We start from the raw sequence: 21,763 nt of genomic DNA, 5'->3' as shown, positions 1-21,763 counted from the left end.
ACACTCAACTTATGAAAAGGGACCTTTGTTCCTCTCGAGTCTGCAGAATGGACCTTCTGTAGCTGAAGAGGAAAACATCTTCCACTCTGAATTCCAAGTTTTATTTCTGTTGCAGACTGAACAGTCAAACAGTAAGGACCACTGTCTAGCAAACTGGGCACTTACCATTTCCAGGAACTGGAGCAACAGGCCACCTACAAGTCAGATGGAAATACGTTTTTGCAGAATCAAAACAAGCCGATAGGACCACGTCAGAAATTTTCCAGAATGCTAAGCTACATATCTTACCCATTAAGAAAATCCACATATAATTTTCCTATTCATGATGCGTGTCAAAATGAACAAACAGGTAATACTTTGAAGACACTTCTTTATGCAGCAGAGACAGTGAATAGTCAAACGCTGGAGGCAAGGGTTGCCACCAACCTGGACAGTTTTAAAAGGAATGAAGAGTGCTCTTGCGTCCCTATTGCAGACTTCCCATAAACAACTGGCTGGTCACTGTAATGGCAGGATGTTGGGCTAAGACTGGCCACTGACTTGATCCAACAGGCTCTTCTTTCATGTTTTGCTCCACAGAAACATACAGCCCTTTTGAATATGCTGTCCGATAGGAAGCAGTTATAGAGGAAATACAAGCAGCATTATGCATATTTTTGACGCAATCCCTCACCTCCAAACCATGGATGATATACAGTGGTGCCTCGCAAGACGAAATTAATTCGTTCCACAGTTTTTTTCGTCTTGCGATTTTTTTCGTCTTGCGAAGCACGGTTTCGGAAAAGTTTTGGGAAAGCTTCTAAAATCACCAAAGTCTTCAAAAACCTCAAAAAAGGCTACCACACCAGGTGCTATGAGTTGCTCCTCGAAGTCAAGTCGCAACTGTATTAACGGTGTTAAGAAAAAGGAAACAAACTTGCAAGACGTTTCCGTCTTGCAAAGCAAGCCCATAGGGAAAATCGTCTTGCGAAGCAACTCAAAAAACCAAAAACCCTTTCGTCTTGCGAGTTTTTTGTCTTGCGAGGCATTCGTCTTGCGAGGTACCACTGTATAAGCTAGTTGTACTCAGAGTAGACCCATTAAAATAAAGGACCCAAGTGAGTCATGCCCATTAATTTCAATGGGCTGTCTAACATTGGGTGCAATCCCACAATGCTGTGCAAAAGAGGCTCTGTGCGTCACCAGCTCCTTTGTGAAGACTCCTGTAATGGCCTACTAGCTGGTTCTTTATGCTTTGGTACAACCACCCACATTTTGGCCTGTCACAACAGGCGTGTTGCAGCTTAAGAAGATGAGAATCAACTCGCTGGTGAGCATGAAGAGCAAGGAGGTCAATGGGGATGTTCTTGAGAGTTGCAAGGCAATTCCAGTCTCCTCCCCAAAGGTGCAAGAAAGGTTGGGGGTTGTTTGGCTGCTACGTGACTCATCTGTGCAGCAGGCAAGCCAAAACATTTTCAGCCTTCCTTTCCTGCTAGAAAGGGACGCAGGGAACTGTTTTAGCCATGCAGCAGAATTTGTTTACAGCATTTCCAGACTGCGCCATAAACAAAGCGTTCTCAGGGTATCTTGCAGCATAAAAACTGCAATGTGTGTGTACAGTCTAAAAACACAGAAAGCCCAGAAGGGGGAAGAAGAAGGGCCTGGACACCACCATTTTGGGCTTTGATACCAAAACCAACCCAAAGTTGGTTGCATTTCCTCACCCCCGCAGGCAAAATGCAGTTGCATCTTTAACTCCTGAAGTAACATGATAAAGAGAAGCAGAAGCTCCCACCACCCCACCCAAAAAAATATTTTCTAAAGCTAGGCCAGACAGCCCCCCTTTTTTTAAACCTAGGATTTGCTATTCTTGTGCCTAAAGAGCTTACTTCAGTCTTTGCACCCTTTTGATACATGAACTTAGGAACATAAGAATCAAAAGCCATACTGAAAATTTGGCTCTTTCTTATTCATTGCTTTTGTATTTTCAAACCAACATACAAGCTTGATGGCTAGAAACCTATTTCTCCTACAAAGAAGCTAGGCTTTTCAGCATTCTAGGTAAAAGAATATGGCCCACACAGTTGTCTTTAAGAAACATGTGTCTTGGAACAATGAGCTCCGACGAACAGCTACAAATCATGATGTAAACTGGGGTCATGGCACATTTTGTATTTCACTTTGAATAACTCTTAAATTAAAGCCAAGAAGGCATAAGCCTGGCCCAATGTGAGGCAAATGTATATAAATAGCTGTGTCTTACAAAGTACATATCATAAACACTGTCAACATGTTGGACACGCTAGTACAACCTGTAAATTTAATGAGGAAGCTTGCAGGTTTAATGGCCAAAGCTTGAGGCTAACATTCATATTTAAACATAGTAAATCCCATACTCATGGGTGTTTAACAGTGCTCTACGAGTTATAAGAAAAATAAACTACTTTAAAAAATAGGTCACCTCTTCAAAACTTTGAATTCTTTTTTAACATGGCACATTTGTTTGTAAAGGCAATAAATGCTTCAAGGGGGTTGTACCTGTCTATTAAAAGAAGTCAGTATTGCAAAATTAACTGTACATGACAACACATATTGGCCAAATGCACAAAAATCACCCATGCTTCCATTAAAAAAAAACACAACCACAAGTACACAGCTGAGGCAAGCCTTAAAAAACGTCTTCCTTCTGTGCCAAGAATATCCGACAAAGCTCAACTCTCCCAACAGTAAAAATGCCCTGGAGAAGTATGCTTGACTGTCAGTTGTTATGTCCAAAGTATACTACAGATGTTAACATCTGTTGTGCTGTCTAGAATCTGTCAGTTTGCTGCTCAAAAACAGAGAATCTATAAACAAGACTCTTGGAGCTACATGTTATATAACAAGGCAGAGAGACAGGCTTTCCCAGATATAAAGGGGGAAAGTAGTAAGTGGGAAATGGGATTCTCTGCATGTGCTTCCTCAACAAGTTTGTAGTAGTTTCTTTCTCTGCCAGGTTCTAAAAACAGAGGTAAACATGGCTGAGAAAAAGTGTAGGGGGATTATTTCCATGAGATAACTACTGTGCGTGAAGCATTAAGCAATGTAGCCTCTTGAGGGTGATTCTCCTCTATGGACACTTTCGCTCTCCCATATTCCTTCAGCAAAATTTGCTGGCATGTGTGTGTTCTATTCAGCAGTTGGAAGTCTCTTCCGCTAGCAGAACAGGAATGTTTATGCATGAAGATCGGCTTAATACTGAACCCATGGGATTAGCTTTGATTAAATATGACTGCAGGAAATGACCTAAAAGCAGAGACTCTACCATTCATGTAGAGTCCATCAAAACATGGATGTACCAGCATCTTGATCCCTCTGCTTTATGAAAAAGATATTTAAGATAGGTTTTCCTTCTGGTTTCTATCCAAAGATCAGCAGAAACTTGGGTTTTCAGGCTGCAAATACAACAGGCTAACCCATGAATGGCCAAGCTGCAGGCTGGGTGGAACATGGGGAGCTGCCTTATACATGCCCTCTCTACTTTTCCTCCTATATTAATTTTTTTCTTCCCTTTACAACATTGACTATGGAACTATGGACTAAGGAAAACACTGTCCCCAATTAAAAATTTAAGGCAGAATTTAAAGGAGCTTAGAGGAAAACACAAAATCTGTTCATTGGATGACCAACACCTGATGCTATGGATTCCCCACATTAGAAGAACAATCTCTGCCCTCTATCTTCTAAACTGGGCACCATGTTTAATATTTGAGTATTATGTACACTAGATTTGCCCTCTTGACTTCTGTGACTTCCTCAAAAACTGTGGGCCCAGCCAGCTCAGTTCCTTGGGGTTTCATATCAGCAAAATTTACAGCCTATGCTACCCATCCGTACAACAGCAATGACAGTCTTGTCTAGCAAACAAATTAAATGAGTTGCTCTCTCTGCTCGGGAGAAATCAACTGTCTGACCAAGAGGGTTGTGCTGACAACCTCCCTTCATCTCTCACTTTTACAATCAACTGTCTGCAAGACAAAATTTAAACACATCCACCACAATGGGTGGAGGGAAAGAGAGAGAAGGATGCATTTGTTCACTTGCAGTTGAATCCTGCTCATATACACACATGAAGACAAGTGTTGTCATCCCTCACCCACATAAGCTTGATGTGTGGGTAACGCTTCTACTTGCTGCTAGATGGCGTTAAATGAAGACAGAATTGGACTTTAAATGCCAAATATCTTTTCTTGTCAGGCAGCGTAACTTAAGTACAACGATCTCTAAATTTCTTTTTGAAACAACAGCAGAGCTTGCAATATCCAAACTCCTTTTGCTAAGGCAACGAAACCCGCAATCAAGTAACATGTTAGTTCAAGTCAACGTGTAAAGTCCAGCCCTTCACCTCATTTCTTGGTCAGTTCCTCACTGCCCCTTTAGGATTGTTAACACACAGTGCTGCAATGAAAGCAGAAGCAACAACTGGCAATATTCACCTAGAACTAGACAATCCTATGATGCACATACAAGCTCCCAAATTCCCCGCCTGCTTGCTTCCATGGCAAAAGTCCATAGTCCTCCTAGCATTACTTTAGTGTACGGAAAGCATCTAGGCAACGCTGCACCAACACTTTAGCCATCACTGTCCACGATGTTTAGAGTCAACATGAACACGTTACGTTTCTGACTCTCTAATAATATTGATTACTCAGAGCAATATATTTGCTCTAGGGCTGAATAATTGGAATAACTGAAAGTAAGACCGCTTCCAAAACCAATTCCATGAGGACAGAAAACCTGCAAGCTCCATCCATGCATTTCCAAAACTTTAATAGCAGCTTTGCAAATTCAATAAATGCAAAAGCACTTGCTGGTGAGCTCCTTTATTGTGCCACTATGTGTCAAGAAGGTGGAACAAAGAGGTCAATAAAGCAGATGAAGCATAATTGGATTAGGTTATTTCATCCTTGCCAAGGGAAACCCATCACAAGGTTGCTCTTCCTTTTAGAGAGCATGGAATGTTTCCAGTCATCCAACCATTGGAATATTAATATCAAAGCACTCTATTCACAAATGCGCTGTAATACGTATAGACCTAAGCTATAGGGTGCTTACAAATTAACATCACACATTGTCAAGCTGTGGAGGAGATATTTTGTTCAGAGCAATTAGAGAAATTATTACATGGCCCTACCTATGCACTTTTCGAGACCATCACACAATATGTTCTTAAAGTGTCTAGCAAGGGTTTGTGGCTGACATATTAAATCCGATTCATTGATGGAGCACACAGCAAATTTTAAACTTACTTTGATTCTGCTGTGCAATTTGATAACGGGAGTGAAAAGATATTTAAAATGACCTTTCCTTTCAATGATGAGCCGGTGTTTGTTTTATTGAATTGCAAATTCTCACACGCTTCTCCCTCAAAAAGGCACCTATATTAAAGTTCTGAAAATATAAAATTTTATTTGGCGAAAAAGTTATTTAATCAATAAACATCTCTGGAAATGTTAGATCTAGTGAAGATTGAGCAGGGAGGAGGAGAGAAACAAGATAGGAAGGGTTTAATAAATAGTAGAACCATTCATGAACTCATTTCATTATATATATTTTTCACCACATTTCAGAGCCATGCCTGCATTGCAGCTTGACCCAGTATACCAGATATAGGCCAGGGGCTACTCACTTTCAGTAGAGCACTAAATGACTCTGTTTCTTTGTTGCTTCCATCTCACATTATTACACTGACTCAGGCTTGAAAAGAAAAGCACTATTCCCAACACAACCCAGCTCTTTCCCAACTCTAGGTGTCAGTGTACTTATCTGAGGACCCTGACCCAATGGCTCGAGCATACAAACAAAATTGGTGTGGCTGACCACGTCCACCCTGAAATGCAACAGAGCCGCTATCAGTACTGGAACATAAACAGCAAAGCACGGACATACACTTCGAGAAAACTGTCTGGGGAAAACATCCAGGCCTCACAAGCTAGCCTTGATAGTAAAGACCAGGGTGGGGAGAAACAAGTGACTATTTGTGGGGAGATGAAAATAAACTGCTCCTTTTCCACTTTGCTCCTTCAAAATCCCAGCGCAAAGAGCACACACAAACAACCTAAACCAGAAGGTTCATACATTCAAGGACTAGCTTTCTTTCTTTCTTTTTTAAGGCAAACCAAAGAGATTAAATAGATTGTGAATATATCCATCCATCAACACAGAGTTCAGTGAAGAAATCCTAAGGCCCACAGAGAGTATCACGAGCCTGCTAGTCACGTAGACTATCTGCAAAATAGAGCACCGAGTTCCTTCAGAGCCAAATACCATTAAAACATCTCATTTTCAAGTGTATTCACAGTAATGTTGCCCCCCAGCCAGAAATAACAGCTGTAGTACAGCAGAACTTAATTGTATCCTAACTGTTGGTTGTAAATATGTTGCAATGTGTTTTATTATTGTTTTTAACTAGTTTGTTTTTATTATTCTGTATTTTATGATTAATGTTTATAACGCTGTAACCCACCTTGAATCCCAACTTGGGAGAAAGACAGGGTATAAATGAATGAAATGAAAATGAAGATGAAAATGAAAATGAAAATGAATGGATGAATGAATGGATGGATGGATGAATGAATGAATGAATAAGAACACCACTTCTGTTCTGTCTACATTCCACTTTTTAGTTCTGAATCCACTTTTTAAATTCCCAGGGCAGCTGCCAATACACAACAGGAGCCACAAAGACAGGCAGCAGCATATACCAACAGTTACAAGTAGATCTACAATCACAATACCTATTAAAACCCTTAGAAGCTGCCACCCCCAAAGAGACCATCCCAGCTGCTGCCAAAACCCCATAATCTTGGCACCAGGCAAACAGATCAGGAAGGAAAGTTTCAAATCTGAGGGGCTACTACAGTGAAGGCTTTGTCTCACTTGAGATGGCAAGGACACCCTTAGACAACTCCAACGACAAGCTCCAACATCCAAGCAGATTGTCAGGGAACTGACATCGGAGCAGAGTGGAGAGGTTAGGCTCCCCGATGATGCCGGAGAGGGAACCAGTAAGGGAAGAGAGAGAGCTTCCGCTGGGGAAGGAAGTCCAGGTGACACCAGGAAGAAAGGAGAGGCTGAGAGCACTTCGGAGGGGAGGCTACGAGACTCTTCCAGTGAGGTCAGTGAGGAGAGTGGAGGACCACCGCTTGGCACGCCCACTCTGCGCAGAAGGCTTCCATGCAGAGAGGCGAGGAGGAGGTTGTCTGTTAAGGAATTCTTATGCTGGACGAAGTTTAGGAAACGCCCACTGACGGATTCTGCCAGCGACTGAAGCAGCCGCACAAAAGGGCTGCTCAGCCAGGGAAAGGCGCAACCATTCCAAGCAGTTTGGAGCAGTTGGAGGTTTACACACAAGCAACCCCAATTCCCATGATACAGATTTATCTGGAAGCATGTACTTCAAATACAGTGGTACCTCAGCTTAAGAACTTAATTCGTTCTGGAGGTCCGTTCTTAACCTGAAACTGTTCTTAACCTGAGGTACCACTTTAGATAATAGGGCCTCCCACTGTTGTCACACCGCCGCAGCATGATTTCTGTTCTCATTCTGAAGCAAAGTTCTTAACCAGAGATACTATTTCTGGGTTAGCAGAGTCTGTAACCTGAAGCGTCTGTACCCCAAGGTACCACTGTACCCTAGATTTAGGGTTTTAAAAAGCCCTTTCTCCCTTACATGTTTGAGTTATCCACCATGTTTTGATATTTTCGTTTTGTTGCTCTTTCCTGATTATATTGTTTGTCTTGATAGTTGCCTCTGACGGAAATTTGCTGGGGGGCATTTCAAAGGAAAGGAAAGGAAAGGAAAGGAAAGGAAAGGAGCATTTTGAATCATGCTAGGAAATGAATTCGCTAACCTGTGGAATTCTTTACCGAGTGCTGAGATGTGCTGATGTTTAAATGTCTCAGCAGCCTTGCAGCTGTGTTATGAAATACCTGAGCTTCTGAACAGTCACGAAAAGTGTGCCCCTGAAGAGCATATCAACTATTCCGTATCTCCCTTCCTTTCTTAGTCTTCTTTAACATTTCAGGCTATGAAGAGCAGCATAGTCATGAATGCACAGGAATGCACACCAATATACTTTGCTGCGGCCTACTGACCACTTGTCAATGTGACCCGAGACAGTAAAGTTCACCACCTCTTTACGTTACAGTACTACAGAAAAAGTCAGCTAGTGTTTAAATATATATTGCAAGTTGCCTATAGTTTCTTTAGCACTTGTTATACAAGTGCATTGAAATCTTCATTCCACAAACCCAATCGCTATCTCAGTAAAGTGGATTAGCATCTCCAGTTTACAGATGGTGTACAAATCCTGAGTTAGTAACTAGCCTGAAGTCACTCAATGCCTTAATGCGTCCAAAGAGATATAAACCCTTGGTTCCTTTTTCCGAACACACCATTCTGTCCAATGCGCTATGGTTGATCCAACCTATAGTGTTCTGACTTGGTCCCCTAATTGACATTCGCTGCTTTAACAGTTGATATAACAGTTGATATAGGAAGGACAGATCGTGAAGCTGAGGCTCCAATACTTTGGCCACCTCATGAGAAGAGAAGACTCCCTGGAAAAGACCCTGATGTTGGGAAAGATGGAGGGCACAAGGAGAAGGGGACGACAGAGGACGAGATGGTTGGACAGTGTTCTTGAAGCTACAAACATGAGTCTGACCAAACTGCGGAAGGCAGTGGAAGACAGGAGTGCCTGGCATGCTCTGGTCCATGGGGTCACGAAGAGTCGGACACAACTAAACGACTAAACAACAACAACATAGCATCAACAAGCTATAAACATGCTCACAAAATGTTGGACCACTACTGCATCTAGTCTAATACTGCAAAGTCTGACAAGACATTATTTTAACTTAAGATTCCAGTAACCAGTCCTGTATCATTCAACACATGTATTCCAACACTAAGCTATGGCCCTTCCTCACTTATGAGCCAAGAGAAGGAGTCACATACTTGTATATTAAGGTTTGGTGTCTCATAAGAAACCAGGAGACATGTTTAAGCAGTCTTTTCTTTTTCTTTTTTAATGACAGTAAATTACCCGGCTTGGACAACCCAGATAAATTTACTGCCCTTTTTTAAAAGGAAAAAGGAAGCGGACTGCTTAGTAACACAGCAATTTATATCGGCTGCAAGAGATCTGGTATTCTCAGTAAAAATTGTTAAACATCAGCCAAGGTTATCACCTAAAATAAGAACAGATTAATTAAGAGACAACTCCCTCAATAAATTAAGACATTCATTTTAATTCTCAAATGACCAAGTTGTTTAAGTAGCTGTCTAAATATCATAATCAAATATTGCTCTGCCCACACAATACGCCAATCTAGTCTACCAGCAAAGCCCTGTCAGGAGACAAACTTAGAACATTGTTTAATTGTGTGACTCTGGAAGAATATTTGCTATGTTAAAGCAAACAAACAAGCTTAGTGGCCAGGGACACAGGCTTTATTATATAGTCCAGGATCCAATTTCCCACAGTGGCCAACACGACTGCATATTAAAACCACACAAGCAGAACGCAGGAGTAATAGCCATCCCCCACTGTTTCACATCAAGTGGTATCCATAGGCACTCTGCCCCTAATTCTGGAGGTGTAGACAGCTATCGTGATTAAGAACCACTGACAGCCTGGTCTTCATGAATTTGTCTCACCATCTTTTAAAGCCATCCAAGTTTGTGGCCATCCCCATGTCTTGAAGAAGTGAATGCCATAATTTAACTATAATTTGTGCTAAGTACTTCCTTTTTTCTGCGCTGAATCTTCCAAAGTTCAGCTTTATTGGATGGCCCTGGGTTCTAGATTTGTAAGAGAGGAAAGACCTCTCCCTCTCTCTCTCCCTCTCTCTCTCCCTCTCTCTCTCCCTCTCTCATCTGTCCCTAACATGTCCCCTTTTTTTTACCAATAGCCCCTCACCATTTTTCTAAGCAGCCCCAAATGTTCTAATTTGTCACATTAGAAAAGTTGCTCCATCTCCCTGATCATTTCTGTTCCTGTTTTCTGCACCTTTTCCAGCTTTGGAATATCCGTCTTGAGGTACAGTGACCAAAAATGGACACAGTATTCCGAATGTGGTCTCAATCTAGGCTCATCCAATAGCATTACTTCATATATTAGCAGTTTTGTTTTTGAAACTCAACGAGTCCTTTCAGAGATACTGGACAAGGAAAGGACTGTTTCACTTTTTCATAGTTTGGGTTTCAATATATAATTAGATTTTTTTAAAAAAATGGAATACTTACATGCACTTTTCCCATCAAATGAATGTTTGCTGAGGCAACGCATAAGGTGTTTTTAAAATGCAAAATACAGTGGAAGCCGAACACTTGTGAACTCGAACGTTTCAGCTCCAGAATGATCGAAAACCACAAGTTTGTATGACACAAGCACAACTTCATGAAACACAGCTTAAGAAAAGAATGAAGCTGATTCTTATGAACAAGAAGTAGCTGGGGCAGGGGGAGATATTTTTTGGGGGGGGGGACCCAAACTGTCAAAGCATCAAGACAACATTCATATGTTATCTACTGTACAAAATCAGAAAATGATACAGATAAAAATTAAAAGCCTTACAAGCGCTATCTATAGAAATACACTCAAAAGTAAGTCCTATTGAGTCCAATGTGGCTTACTTCCAGGTCAGCATGTCTACGATTGCAGCACAAAAATAATACAATGTCATGGGGACACAAACTGCTGAACTGCCTATATTCTACCTCCATAAGACATAGCAAACACAATTCTTATAAAACTTTAAACCTATTCAGTGACTGACTGAATTCTGGTTAAATAGAGTATGAGTTTTGAAGAGAAAAATGAAAAGTAGAGTAGACTGAAAACTTATTTCTTCCCCCGAAAAGTGAGGGAGGAAAGTATATTTTTAAATTTTTGATTCACTGCGGAAGCAAGAAGAGAGAATAATATGTACAACCAATAATCTTTTAAACATTTCTAGTCCACTTTTCAATAACATCAACATACTTTAAAATACAGAGCAAATAACCAAACCTGAAAAGCAATATTTAACTTATGCATTAAAATAAAGCAGCAGCAGATAATACCGCAATTAAAAGCACAATACATTAAAATTAAGTGTATGCAAATTGGAATTTTAAAAAGTCTTTTAAATCCTCATAAAGGCCAGCAAAGCAGGAGCCAGGCACACTTTCCATGGGAGGGCATTCCAAAGATGTGGGGTCACCCCAGAAAACGGTACTCACTAATTTCACAATTCTCACCAGTGAATCAGAGAACAGAGTGAATCAGAGAACAGAGCATCAGAAGCCCATTTCAATTAACCTTTTAAAGCTCCAAGGAATTTAAGTCAGGTCAACACCAGGAACTTAAATTTGGCCCTGCAAAGAATAGGCAATCAGTGTACCTGGTACAGAATATGAACAAGATGCCTATATCTTATAAGCATTAGAGTCGCTGCATTCTGCACCAATTTTAGTTTCTGGACCAATTTCAAATGCATGTAAAGTGCATTAGAATAATCAAACCCGGGCATATATTGGACATAGCCAAATGCGTAACCAAGGCAAGATCTGTTATCTCTAAATAAGGCTGCAACTGGTGAGTAGTCCTGGACCACTAACATCACCTGCATCTCCAGGACAAGCATCCCTAGGTCTTCAGGTGGAGTGCAGCCCCATCCGGAGTTAGTTGTTTGCAACGTGTATACATGAGTTCCATCATTACAGAAGGCCAATACTCACACTGATATATAGTCAATACACATACTGTCTAACAAATGTAAAGCTATGTTCGAGGGGGAAGGTATAATCGTACCCTCACTATGACATCATAGCATATCCAAGAACCAAAAAATTGAAAGTTAAGTGTCTGTAGATGACCTCATTTAGATTAACAGTAGTTTGTGTCTGCAGATTTGGGCATATTTGCTTAAAATTAAGTTCTAATTAAACAAATTGGACTTTTTTCAAGTAGAGTGTGTCTATTATTGGGGTATCAAAACTTAAAGTACAGATGCACTCAACCTACATGTCATAAACACACACATTATATATACATTGTGTGTGTGTGTGTGTGTGTGTGTGTGTGTGTGTGTCAATGTATAAGTTTTGCTTCAAAATTTCAAGCAAAATACTGCTAAAATCCTAATTTCCTTAAAGGCTTCAAGATTGCTTGCGATCACAATGTTTAATTTCAAAAATCTATAAAATAATTACCTACATGTGTACATTTCTAAAGCTGGCTACAGTCGTAAAAACAAGAGTCATTCACTAAACCCTCATGTGTAGGCGGAACCAGTTCAGATATATTGTGAAGGCATTTTTAAAGCACAAAATAGCAAGTGGAATTACAGCAAAACAACTGACATGCAAGGGGATCATAGGGGTGCTTTTAAGTAAAACTGCTTCAGAGTATCTAATCTTAAAGTTAAACATGCTAAATATAACCCACTTTAAAAGCAATGCACATGAGATTTATACAGCCGCTATTCCCAAGCAGCACTGACATCTAGTTTCTCAAATATACCAGGTACAAAATATTATCTGCATAGTTTCTAGCATACTAGTGCTATTTAACACTCTGAATTACAAAGGCAGAAAATTATTTGGGGGGGGGGGTTGACGAGAGAAGACAGACAATAGAATACGATCCTTACAATAAAGTATCTACATATACTTAAATTCCATCTTCAGTTATTGAGTGCTATTAGAATTCTCTTCAGCACTGTCGATGTTGTTCTTATCGGATTTATCACCACTCAAAGCAAGGCTGCAGCAGCTGAATGCCAGTGTGCAACATGAAGCCTTGAAATAAAGATGGCATAGGCTTCAGACAGTTGCTCAAGTGCCAATCTGCAGGACTACGCTTCCACAAGAATTACTTGAACAGTTAAGGATGAATATTTCAAGCCTGTTCCTACCTTTCTTTGCAGAGTCCGTTCTACGTCGTGCTGGTGACACCAGCTCTTTCACAATCTGCAAGACTTGAATCATTGCTAGTTAGCAAGATCAAAGCCACCAGCTGCTCCTCTGGAATGCCAACAGGTTTCATCCCTACAGATCATTACACGTCTGCCTTCAAATAAGCTGGAGCAAGAGCGACGCAGCAGCAACTCGGTTACCTTTCCGGGGATACGCTTAGGGTGCCTGACAACTGTACAGCGAGAGGTGATGGATTTGAAGTGACTTCAGCACATGGATGCAAAAGCAACACCAGGCAGGCAACTCTCATCGCTTTCTCCATCAAGCAAGTCAGAAGTAAGCATGGCCTTTCTTCAATTAGAAGTAAGGACTACAGAAGGTGAGCATGTTTGCGCCTGCTCAAAACATGAACTTGTGCACTTTTCAACAGCACAAAGATATTTAAAGGATTTCAGCAATGAGACAGGCATCAAATCTACCGATGAAGCTGCTGGGGGTGGGGAGAGAGAGAGAATAACCCAAATCTCCACCTTGCTGAACTTCAAGAGCCTTAGCAGAAAATCAAGAATGTTTCTAAGCATCCCAATAAGAGTTCAGTACCCATTTCATGAGCACCTGCCTCTGACGTTCCTGAACAGAAGCAGAATTTTTACACAGCACAGTGAAAAATCCTATGAGCATTTCAGGCAATGTTTCATCCTACCACCAGGGGCAGAGAACATACGTTCAGTCTGAAGCTTTCCTATTGCTTCTGTCAGGTAATCTTAATAATTGAATGCCAGCAATTAAACGTTCCAGAACACTACACAAAATGTATGTTTATCATCTGTAACACCAGCTTACCACTCTAACCCACAAAACTGAAAAAAGGAAAGGAATGGTCAAAGAACCTACAAAACAAAGCCAGTTAAGCTTGTTTTTAAAGCACTTTGGAGCCACATACTTCCAAAACCTGTATAGCTTTAAGTTCTGAAACAGAACTGCTACAAAGTCTATAATATTTGAAGAAAACAAAATTTCGATAAAAGCACCTGCCAGAAAGACCGATCTTTGGCCTTTTGGCCCTTTTTTTACACACAAATACACTGTCCTGCTCCAGTTAGAAGGCTGGATTTGGAGTGTAGCCATATCAGGCAGCTGCTACAGTTAGCACATCACATTTATACACGTACACAAAGGTTGACAAACATTGGGTGGCCAACTGAAGGTTTGCTTTTGCCCCAATCCCCCTCACTGAAGTCACATGCAGCCTCTGAAATACTGCACAAAATCGGTTTCCTTTACAGTTCTAAGCTTGCAGCTGAGCAGGGCAATTCTGCCCAATGCAAAAATAGCAATGCCCAACAGCTCATTAGCTGGAGAGGAGCAAAGGCCTGCTTTCACTCTGCACTGATCAGGCAACTGTAGCACCCATGAGTTAGAAGCACACCCACTTGGGTCACCCTGTCACCTTAGAACTCGAGACAGGAAGAGGAAGCTTGATATGGTTCTGCATTTCATAGAATCATGGAGCTCTAGAGTTGGAAGGAACCACGAGGGTCATCTAGTCCAACCCCCTGCAATGCAGGAATCTTTTGCCCAACGTGGGGCTTGAACTCTCAACCCTGAGGTTAAGAGCCTCATGCTCTACCAACTGAGCTATCCCAAAACAAACCCCAGGCTTCCAAAGTTCCAAAGTGCAGGTGCTGCCACACTATAACTGATAAGACTTATTACAAATGCAGACCAGGTCTAGGTAGTGCCTTGGAGGGCGAGGGGGGTCATCTCACATGCCAAACAGTAGACATGTTGGTGCAACAAAACTGGGTGGGGGGGGGAGCAAGATGCTAACCCTTGTGTGTACATATTTCTGTCTTGGTCTGACAGAAAGAAAATAAGATTGCAACTAATCTAATCTCCTTAGAAGACAGGCTCTGCATACAAAAAGGTCCCATCTCTGTTCCTTGCAGCTCCTGGTAGGGATGGAAAAAACTACCTGAAAACCTAGAGAGCCACTGCCAGTCAGAGTAGACAGTACTGAGATAGATGGACCACTGCGCTGACTCCATATACAGCAGCATCTTATGTTCTTATTAGCACAGTTGGGGCAGGGTGGGGGAGAGCAAGGAATCCTAAGCACTAACCAAAGCAATCTTGGAAAACTGTCAGGATGCTATTAAACATCCGGCTTGCGACAAGCATGGAGGAAGAATGAGTGAAAGAGCCAGCATGAAACAAAAGGAAAGCTACATTAGTATTCATAATAAACAAAGTAATGAATAATTTAGGCATGTTCAGACCCAATCTTTCCTGAATCACACAACAGGTTTATGGGAGGCCGTTTCTCTAGCTTGCTGGAAAAGGGCACGATCACAAAAGCAATATATAGAGACGTATTTGCTTTCCATGAACTCTGTGTCACCACCAATATTAAGGGCCTGTGTGTGATTAAAATAAGTTAGGTTGGGAGGAAATGTTAACCATTTATTGAAGCAATCCCCTTTCACTCACCAACCAAAAAGGAAGGGGGATGAAACACAGCACTAGCTCAAGTTATCTTTTCCTCTGTAAAAAGTCCTCTGTCACTCATCATTTTCTTCAAAATATTTTATTGCTATTTTATTACTCAGCCTTCACCCTAAGGTCCAAGGGTGGGCTACAACATTAAATCATAATGTTAAAAATAGTTTAAAACAACTTACAGTCACATGGAATGACAAGCAATGTTTTGCATAAAGCAGGCAGGGAAGTAATCGCAGCATGCAATGAGAGGGGGAAAGGAGAGTTCAAGATAAAGATTCACTCGTGTGGCACCAAACCATGGTCTGGTGTTACATCTTATGTGAGCCTAAGTCTTCACCACTGAGTAACCACTTCCAGCTTCTACTTACTGCCGCTCTACTTTTTAAAGTCTTGGTAGAAATCATCAGTACAGTTGCAGATTTTACTCAAAAACCATGAGAGCTAAAAACCTAAACCTTCCTACCAAAAACCAAAAGAGCATGCCCCCAGAACCCTAGAGATATAAGAACCACTGCATTTTGTAGTGCCACCACAATCTGCAACATCACTGCATACTCCCTTGACAAAAATCACGATTACCAAGGGCTAAAGCGAACTAAATCTCTCTTTAGCTGGGTGTGGTGCAGCCTAGTACCCTTATCAATAAGTAACTAGCTAAAAAAACAGGAAGCAGAGAGTAAGAATAAATGAGAATTTTCCAATGGAGGAATGTAAGGAGTGGAGTCCCCAAGGATCAATATGGAATCAGTGTTTTTTACCTTGTTCATAGCTGGCCTGAGGTTGGGCTGAGTTGTGGGATATTCCTGTTTGCTGATGACACCAGGGTGACAAGAACACAAAAGAACTGAGAGGAGTTCTCAAAGGATCTTGTGGGGAATGGGAATTAAAACAGCACATGATATTCAGTTAAAGTAAGTGTAAAGTAATATTTATTGGGGGAGATCCTGATTTCACATATATGTCAATGGGCTAGTGGGAACTGATCAGGAACAGTACATTGGGACCTTAGCTGATAGCTAGATGAAAACATTAAGCCAGCTGTGAAAACAATTAATTTCATATTAGGAATCATTATGACAGTTTGAAAACAAAACTGCCAATATCCAAAATGCCAGTCTACAAATCTATGACACAACCACACTTGGAATACAGAATTGATACTGGAGAAGATTCAGAAAAGGGACAACCAAAATAAGAGGCTGGAGCCAACCCCTTAAAGGAAAGGTTAAAAATATTTTGGACTTTGTAAGTTGGAGATGGGGAAAAATGTATAGGGGTCAAAAAAGAGGTATAAAAGTACCCATGGTGTGGAGAAAGCTGAAGTTTTTCTACTTCAAAATACTAAAAGCCAAGGCCATCCAGGAAAGCTAAATGCTGGAAGATTCAGGACACACATCAACAAGTACTTCACAAAGCACATACTTAAGGAGCTATGGAAATTCACTAGCACAAGTTGTAGTGATGACCACCAACTTGGATACATGTAAAAGGGGTTTAGATATGTTCATGAAGGATAAGGCTGACAGTCCAGTACTGACATTGAGGGGAGCACAAGTTGGGGAAGTGCTGTTTGCTCATGCCCTGCTTGCAGGCTTTCCACAGGCAATGGGTTGTCCACTGTGAAACAGCATGAAGGACTAGATGGGTCCTTCATCTGATGCTTCTGTTCTTATTTTATGCTTTGCACACAGGTAGGCAGATTTTTAATTCTGCACAAGATAGAGCCACTTCTCTTGATGGCAACAGTCATGCTGTTCACACCATTCTTATGCCAGGTACACACCAGTATAGATCAGTTAGATGGATGCAGTGAATACGGATACCTCTGATCAAGTTGACAATGAACATGTTTCTTGGACATAACTAAAAGTGGAAAAATCCTGAGATTAACAGCAAATTAAAATAACTGTCTGAAATGACACAGGATGCCAAAAAACTACCAGCATAGCTTACAAATTTAAGCGCTCCTATGTTTGATATCCTGAAGCATATGAAAGGGTGACCTCAGTTCTGATTACTCAGCTGTCACCAAGATCAAAAATGTCTCCATTAACGTAATTAGAATTAGCTGTTCTTTGAAAAACAGCTTTTGTGGACTTTTGCCAGAAGGCAACACATTTACAGCACAAAGGACAGCCAAAAACCTGTTAGTCAAACCCACCACTCAGTGTTTATTTCAAATGCTTATAAGCAGGGGTTGCCAGCTCCAGAGGGCTGGGGGACCCTTTGAGCAGATCTGGGGGAACAAAGAAAAGGGAAGGACAATGGCTTTTCATTATGCAACACTGAACTTCACCACCTGTTTTCAATTTGGGACAAACCCAGTTTAAATGAGAATGGGCCAAACATTCCATCTCTAGCAAAACGGGCGCAATATATTAAGAAGAGCCAACCTTCTAGTCCACACCAAGAAAGGTATTCAGTTCATTAAATTGTCTCTTTACACAACTGTTTTCCTTCACAGGTATCACTTTGCATACAGGAAATTATACAAAGACACATGAGGTACTATCACTAGACTCCTGTAATGAAATTGAGCACATAAGAAGCCCCAACAATGATAACTGGTTAAACATCATGAACAAGAAAAACATTGCTATAGGTTATCCACTTGAGAGGTGTAAGAATCTTGCTTTCAATTTAACTGTAGACCTGTCATTAGCTACCATTTAGAGCAAACTGATGGGTAAGTACTGCTACAGCACCAAGTCATGAAAATATCAAAAAATCTCTCCAAACAGCAGCTGCCTTTACTCCACAATGAAAGATGATGCTATTCCTCTAAACTCCAAAAACCTCTTGTGACTTAAGGCCAATTCACACAACCAAATGGGTGCATGGGGAATAAGGGTGAAATATTGTCTGCACAGGCTCTAGAGCAAGAAAGGATATCAGAAATAGGTTTAGGTGTGCAAACTTACTTACACACACACACACACACACACACACACACACACACACACACACACATCATGCTATGCATTTTAATTTATTAGCATTGCAAATGCCACAAACAAGCAAACAGATGGATATTGGCCTCAGTTTAAAGTTTAGATATTTACAAGTTAGAAATAGTATAGTTGGAAAAGATAAAAATGTATTGCTCTCATTCTGTTCAAAACCACATGGGAGAATGCTACTGGGAAGCAGGAAGTTAGATGCTAAACCATCTGTTGCCTTCATCACTGATTCTACTACATACTTACATCAATACAGATTATGATTCTTCCAATATTACACAGCTATATTTGGCACGTTATTCTCCCTTCCCCTGCTAGAATCCAAAGTAGTTATCAGTGAACAGGCACTTAGCACTTTCTAAACATCAGACTCCCACACAGGGGCCTACAAATTCTCGCACCACGCTCACCATGGCAAGCATCCTTTTCCTCTCTGGCAAGCACCTCCAAAAGCTCACTGAGAGATGAATGAGCTGCTTCCTTCTCATGCCCTATTTCTATAAAGGGCAGCCATGATGGAGAGAACCACTCACCAATCTCCTCCTCCCACACTTGGAGCTCGACACTGACCTCACACTCAGCTTCAAATGCAAGCCAAGTGCTCAACCAACTATGCAGAGAATACTGGCATTTTCTGCTTTGCTGCCATGTTCAGCTGATATTCCTTTGCAGAGACTGTTAGTGGGCGGTTCCCTAGACCCAATGGATGGGAGGTTGCCTGCTCTTGATGGGGTAACACTCCCTCTGAAGGAGCAGGTATGCAGCTTGGGTGTACTTCTGCATCCATGGTTGTCACTTGAGGCTCAGGTGGCCTCGGTGGTGTGGAGTGTCTTCCAACAACTTTGGCTGATGGCCCAGCTGAGACCCTATCCGGACACAATAAAATAACAAGAACAACTGCCAGAAAAACCACTCAAGTGGTTATCCAATAATATGCAATCCTTAGGATTTCCTCAGGTGAAAATCATAGAAACAGCAGTCACTCTCTCAAGATATGCCACAACAACTGCTTCTTGGACAAGTACCACCCAAGCTAAACCCCCTTTGACAACTTGACAGCTCTTGCAACCTATGAATGGATTGCTTTCAGAAAAAGATTATGTATGGACAAATTTAATGATATTTGGAACGTATTTATTGAAACCATAGTGACTCATGAACTGACATTTACTTGACGGAAATAGTAAGTTTATCTACTTACATATATACTATGTAGTTTTGTAACCTTAATTACATGTTATTGTTACTTCATTATTGTCGTTTTCCTTTGCTTTGTTTTTTATGTATTTCTTCTTCTTTTCTTATTTACTTTAATTCATTGTAAAACGTTCAATAAAATGTTCTTTTTAGAAAGAAAGAAAAGAAAGAAAGATACCGCCCCAAGCTAAGGTTTATCAGAGATGGCTCTCTTCATGAGAGAAGGGAGGGCTGCAGCTGGAAGTGCTCAATTTTCATTCATAAAAAGGGAAACACAAAAGGAAAGGAATATTTTTGTGGTTCTGCTATGTCAAGAACTAATGTTCAAGAACTAATGCCAAGAGGCAGAGTGATGTCAGGAAATTCCCAGTTTGAAGCTCACCTCTTTCATTAACTCATTAAGCAGTCTTAGCTAAGCCACTCAGTCTCAGGAGTTCACCTCTAATGTATTGGGGGGGGGGGAATAGTGGCCTACCTGAAAACTGTTATATAGGTTACAAAATTAGATGGGGGACCCTGCATTGCTATTCCTGCATTGCAGGGGTGGACTAGATGACCCTTGGTGTCTGTTCCAACTCTACAATTCTATTATTCTATGATAACTGGAGGTCTACAGTTGGAGAGTGGGGAGAAATCAGGGCTGGTCATATACAGAGCCTGACCATGGAATTAATAGACATTACAGTCCATTAATTTCAGTGGGTATACATCAGGGATAACTTAGGTGCATAAAATCCTGAGTTTGGTTTGCATGCTAACTCACACCTTCTGAAACAATGCAGGAATCAAATTGCAGCTATCTTTCAAAGTGAGCACTTCTCTGAATTTTGTAATGCAACTAAAAAATTGAGCATAGGCTAAAGTGTAAATAAAAATGCATATGCTAGTCAAATAATTTCAACTGTTCTAGGGGAACTGCTTGGGGGGGATGTGTATATTAAAAGAAAGGCATGTTAAAATACAAATTTTCATTTTTTAAAAAAATCAGAGAACTGATGTGAAAATGTGATAAATTGAACTTAAAACTGGGGAAATATGAAACTGAGAGAAACCAAAATTAACTGAATTTGACTATCCCTAGCTAAAACTAGAAAAATAAAACAAATTAAGGGACTTATATACTGCCTTTCATGCTATGCCAAAGCAGTTTACAATGTGAATAATTCATGTCAAGTGCTCTGAACACCCAGAAGTTCTATATAAAAGCCAAGCCTTATTATTAAGCAGTACAACTTACTTGTGAACAAACATGCTTTGGAATGAACAATATATATACAGTAGTAACAAAATGCACTACAGATGGGGGGGAACCCTCTAAATTCTGTCAACACAGTAATTTCAAGGACAGCAACCAATATTAACCTCCACATGCTGACACTGAAAAGCAAAGTAGTTCTGTCAGAAGTAAATGAATCAGTGAAAATTTTGGATTCCCTCCACCTCAATCCAATTCAAAGAGACAGCGAAGAAAGCCGGTTTGCTGCTGCCCTTATACATCAAGGTTCTTCAATTTTCTCCTGAAAAACGGCATGAATGGGACACAATTACCCATTTTCACATCGCCCAGAAACATGAAGGTAACCACACAATTCCATCTGCCACAGTTTGTTAACAAGATCAAATACTTCGCTGCATGGAAATGTCTGTGGTGATATTTAATCCAAGACATAATGGGACGCAGCCACTACAAGGACATCAGCCCTTATTTAACCACTGGAAGAAACAGATGATTCATTAGGAGCACAGAGCAAACAGACAGCAGTAATAAATTCTGCCTGCTAAAGTGTGCATTTTACTTTATCCAATAAAACGCCGTTCTATCATGAGACATATTGTCAAAGGCCTTTAAATACATTTTATACTAAGCTCTTAGTAGACAATGGAAGTTTCTCTTTCAACAGTAACTCAAATAAAACCATCAACTCTGCAGGCTATAATAAAAGTAAGGAGATTCAGGGTTGATGGAGGGGACAGTGAAGAGTTACGTTTTCATCTAACCTGAAGAGAACAGAAAAGGACATTGCCCCAGTGAGAGGTCAGCAGAACACACACACACACCCTGAAGCATCTGATCAATAATCTGGAGAGGGGATCTCTGGAAGGACCAAGAACAGAGTATACATATAGGGATATATCTACTTGGTGTTCATCCCCTAATGAAAGGATCTTTGCTCCAGTG

General features: G+C 40.8%; 1 protein-coding gene across 8 annotated transcripts in view; it reads right to left on the bottom strand.

The window, feature by feature from the left end:
• USP6NL (USP6 N-terminal like) overlaps window positions 1-21,763 on the bottom strand; it is a 135,166-nt gene that overhangs the window by 92,077 nt on the left and 21,326 nt on the right. For 3 of the 8 annotated variants that reach the window (XM_028745430.2, XM_077935323.1, XM_077935322.1), the window contains exon 1: window positions 12,925-13,012. The exons of the other annotated variants lie outside the window; for them this stretch is intronic. In XM_028745430.2, coding sequence (XP_028601263.2) covers window positions 12,925-12,997 — 73 coding nt within the window. In that variant the 5' untranslated portion in view covers window positions 12,998-13,012. Of the gene's footprint in view, window positions 1-12,924; window positions 13,013-21,763 lie in introns of those variants that run through there. 8 annotated transcript variants of the gene reach the window in all.

This window comes from Podarcis muralis, chromosome 10 (genome assembly GCF_964188315.1).
Source record: "Podarcis muralis chromosome 10, rPodMur119.hap1.1, whole genome shotgun sequence".
NCBI lineage: Eukaryota > Metazoa > Chordata > Lepidosauria > Squamata > Lacertidae > Podarcis > Podarcis muralis.
Note: the sequence above shows the minus strand (reverse complement) of the source record. Positions and strands in the feature narration are given on the sequence as shown.